Source organism: Ursus maritimus (genome assembly GCF_017311325.1).
Source record: "Ursus maritimus isolate PB19 chromosome X unlocalized genomic scaffold, ASM1731132v1 scaffold_X1, whole genome shotgun sequence".
NCBI classification, from domain to species: Eukaryota; Metazoa; Chordata; class Mammalia; order Carnivora; family Ursidae; genus Ursus; species Ursus maritimus.
The window spans coordinates 1364070-1367430 of record NW_024423319.1 but is presented as its reverse complement, the minus strand read 5'-3'; the positions used below and the strand labels follow the sequence as shown (position 1 = coordinate 1367430).

General features: G+C 63.7%; 1 protein-coding gene across 1 annotated transcript in view; it reads left to right on the top strand.

The window, feature by feature from the left end:
- LOC103679684 (plexin-A3) overlaps nucleotides 1-3361 on the top strand; it is a 27641-nt gene that overhangs the window by 8061 nt on the left and 16219 nt on the right. The window contains exons 9-12 of the mRNA XM_040626535.1: nucleotides 2169-2268; nucleotides 2444-2558; nucleotides 2727-2927; nucleotides 3068-3164. Coding sequence (XP_040482469.1) covers nucleotides 2169-2268; nucleotides 2444-2558; nucleotides 2727-2927; nucleotides 3068-3164 — 513 coding nt within the window. The remainder of the gene's footprint in view (nucleotides 1-2168; nucleotides 2269-2443; nucleotides 2559-2726; nucleotides 2928-3067; nucleotides 3165-3361) is intronic.

Sequence of the window (3361 nt, the reverse complement as noted above, 5' to 3'; positions counted from 1 at the left end):
TCACTCGTACCCCTCCTGTTTCACCAGCCCATGCAGATAAATGGAAACTTCTGCGGGCTGGTGTTGAACCAGCCACTGGGGGGCCTGCATGTGATTGAGGGACTGCCTCTGCTGGCTGACAGCAGTGACGGCATGGCCAGTGTGGCTGCCTACACCTACCGCCAGCACTCCGTGGTCTTCATCGGCACTCGCTCTGGTAGTCTGAAGAAGGTAGGGTGCGGACTGGAGGCAAGAACATACACTCTGAAGTCCCAGACAGGGCATTGCCCATGGGGGAAGGCAGACTTCCCAGGCCGGGTCCCAGGCCTGCACACATTTCACGCTCACCAACACTAGTGCCCACTGTGGCCTGAATGGCTGGCTCATGTGACAGAGCCCAGACCCGTCTCAGGGCCTCCCTGCTGGGAGAGCAGGGCCCTGGCTGAGCTGTCATTGCCAACTCCTTTGCTGAATAAATGAGGGAGAAATGTGGGTATAACCCCCCATGCCCTCTTGTCCCCTCATGGGCACTAGGGCTGCTTCCATTCTGGGACGGGGTGGTGGGACAGGGGGAGATGGACTCTGGGAGCTCCAGTGTGCTCCGAAGGGATAGGAGTCAGAATGACTGCCATGTACTCATCTGGCCCACTGAGCAAGTACAGAGCTGCCCCCAGGAGGTCTGGGAACAGTAGGTGGGGGGAGGTTTGTAAAGAGAAACTGTGGAGTTCTTGGGGGCCTGCTCTGCTCCCCTCCTGGGCCCTCATTTGTGTCTGTAACAGTTTTGGGGAGGCATCATTCCCAAACCACACCCTGCTGTCCCTCTAAGGTGTACCTCTCGGTAAGTTTGCAGAGCTGTGCAAGCATCACCATTCTTTTGTTCCAGGATGGTGTCATCCCCCCAAAATGCCCTCCCCCTGGAGCTCTCACCCCTCTCCCCCTGGCCTAGGCAACATGAATCTCTCCATTTCTAGTTCTTGGAGGCCTTTTTGACTGGCTGAGTCATCCCCAGTGGCCTCCAGGGATGGCCTTTGAACCCTCTTTCCCCTGCCTGTGGGGCCCTGGCGGGGAGGGGGGGGGCAGGCACGTTGAGTGCTGAGCCCTGCCAGGCCGTGGCTTCAGCTTGATAAAAGGATGTCCTGGGTGTGTGTGGCATGGCCGTGGCATCAGGTTGGTTTGTCTCGTGGCCCAGGTCCGGGTTGATGGCTCCCAGTACGCCCACCTCTACGAGACAGTGCCTGTGGTGGATGGCAGCCCCATACTCCGAGACCTGCTCTTCAGCCCTGACCACCGGCACATCTACCTCCTGAGTGAGAAGCAGGTGGGCCCGCGGCGGGCGGTGGTGGGCGGCAGGGTCGGGGCAGGGCGGGTACTGATGCAGCTGTCCCCAGGTGAGCCAGCTCCCGGTGGAGACCTGCGAGCAGTACGTGAGCTGCACCGCCTTTGCCTTGGCTCGGGGGACCCGCACTCGTGGTTGGTGTGTGTGCTGCAGCACAGGTGAGGGCCTGCTGTGGCCGCCCACATGCCTGTCTCTCCTCGTCGCGCTGCCCTTGTGGCCGTCCCTCCTTCCCCTTCTGTTTCATGCCACTCACGAGCGGAACCGGCATCCCCACTGACGCTGTGACCTGGCACTGTGGGCTGGGCTGCCTGGCCGCCTTCCCTGCAGATGGCCATGACGCCCCTGGCCAGGGCCCTGTGGGGCAGCTGTGTAACGGGCTCTGGCCTGACCCCATGCAGATGCTGCCGTGAAGGGTCCTGTCCAGGCGCCTCGGCCCCACACGGCTTTGCTGAGGAGCTGAGCAAGTGTGTCCAGGTGCGGGTCCGGCCCAACAATGTTTCGGTGACATCGCCTGGGGTGCAGGTGAGTGGCATGGTGACTGCAGGTGCGGGGGCCTGTGCGTGCATGCACGGAGGCAAGGGGGGGCACCTTCTGCTCTGACCGCTCTGCCTCCCCCAGCTGACTGTGGCCATGCGCAACGTGCCAGACCTCAGCGCTGGTGTGAGCTGTGCCTTTGAGGAGGTGACGGAGAGCGAGGCTGTCCTGCTGCCCTCCGGGGAGCTGCACTGCCCCTCGCCCTCGCTGCAGGAGCTCCGGGCTCTCACCCGGGGGCATGGTCAGTGGGCTCGGGCTCTCCGGGCTGGGGGACTCCCCATCCCAGGCTTGCTCACGGCCACCCCTGGGCTCGCTGCAGGGGCCACCCGTACCGTGCGGCTGCAGCTGCTCTCCAGGGAGACAGGCGTGAAGTTCGCCGGGGTTGACTTTGTCTTCTACAACTGCAGCGCACTCCAGTCGTGAGTCTGGGCCTTTCTGACCTCTGTCCCCACATGTCTTCGTCCCTTGCTGTGTTGTGGGGGCCTCAGGTGGGCCCTTGCACCCCCTTCCTTCTGTTTCCCGCATGGCCTCTAGGAGAGTGGTAAGAGAGCAGGCCCGGTCTTCCCTGTTACTTCTGAAGCCTCTCCCCACCAGGTGCATGTCCTGCGTTGGCAGCCCTTACCCCTGCCACTGGTGTAAGTACCGCCACGTGTGTACCAGCCGCCCCCACGAGTGCTCCTTCCAGGAGGGCAGGGTCCACAGCCCTGAGGTGAGGCGGGTGCGGTGCGCGAGGGGGCTGGGCTCCCTGTGGGCTGGCCTCTGGCTTTTCTGCCTTTGATCTCATGGGTTTCTTGGAGCCTCTTCAATTCGGGGCCAGCCCAGCTGGACTGCAGGGCGGCCGCCATGGGTGTGTGGCTTATGGGCGTTCTCCCCTCAGGGTTGCCCCGAGATCCTGCCCAGCGGGGACCTCTTGATCCCAGTCGGTGTCATGCAGCCTCTCACACTGCGGGCCAAGAACCTGCCACAGCCGCAGTCGGGCCAGAAGAACTACGAGTGCGTGGTCCGGGTGCAGGGGCGCCAGCAGCGGGTGCCCGCCGTCCGCTTCAACAGCAGCAGCGTGCAGTGCCAGAACGCCTCGGTGCGGTGCCCCCGGGGCCCGGGCTGTGCGGGGCCGGGCGTGCTGCTGCTCTGCGTCCAGCTCTCTGGCCTCTTGCTGGGGATTCCTGAGCTGGGCGTCGGCACACCTTCTCTGGGCTGACATGGGTCCCTCTCCCCCAGTACTCCTATGAAGGCGACGAGTATGGTGACACTGAGCTGGACTTCTCTGTGGTCTGGGATGGAGATTTCCCCATCGACAAGCCTGCCACCTTCCGAGGTGAGGGGTGGGATGGGGCTGATGAGCTCACCTCCGGGGGCACAGTTGCCATGAGCTGGGGCCAGGTCCGGCAGGGGGGACCCTTCCTCGGGGTCCTCCATGCCCCCGGCTCCCTGCAGCTGCCCCCCAACAGTGCGTTCTGCCTGCAGTTCTCCTGTATAAGTGCTGGGCGCAGCGGCCTAGCTGCGGCCTCTGCC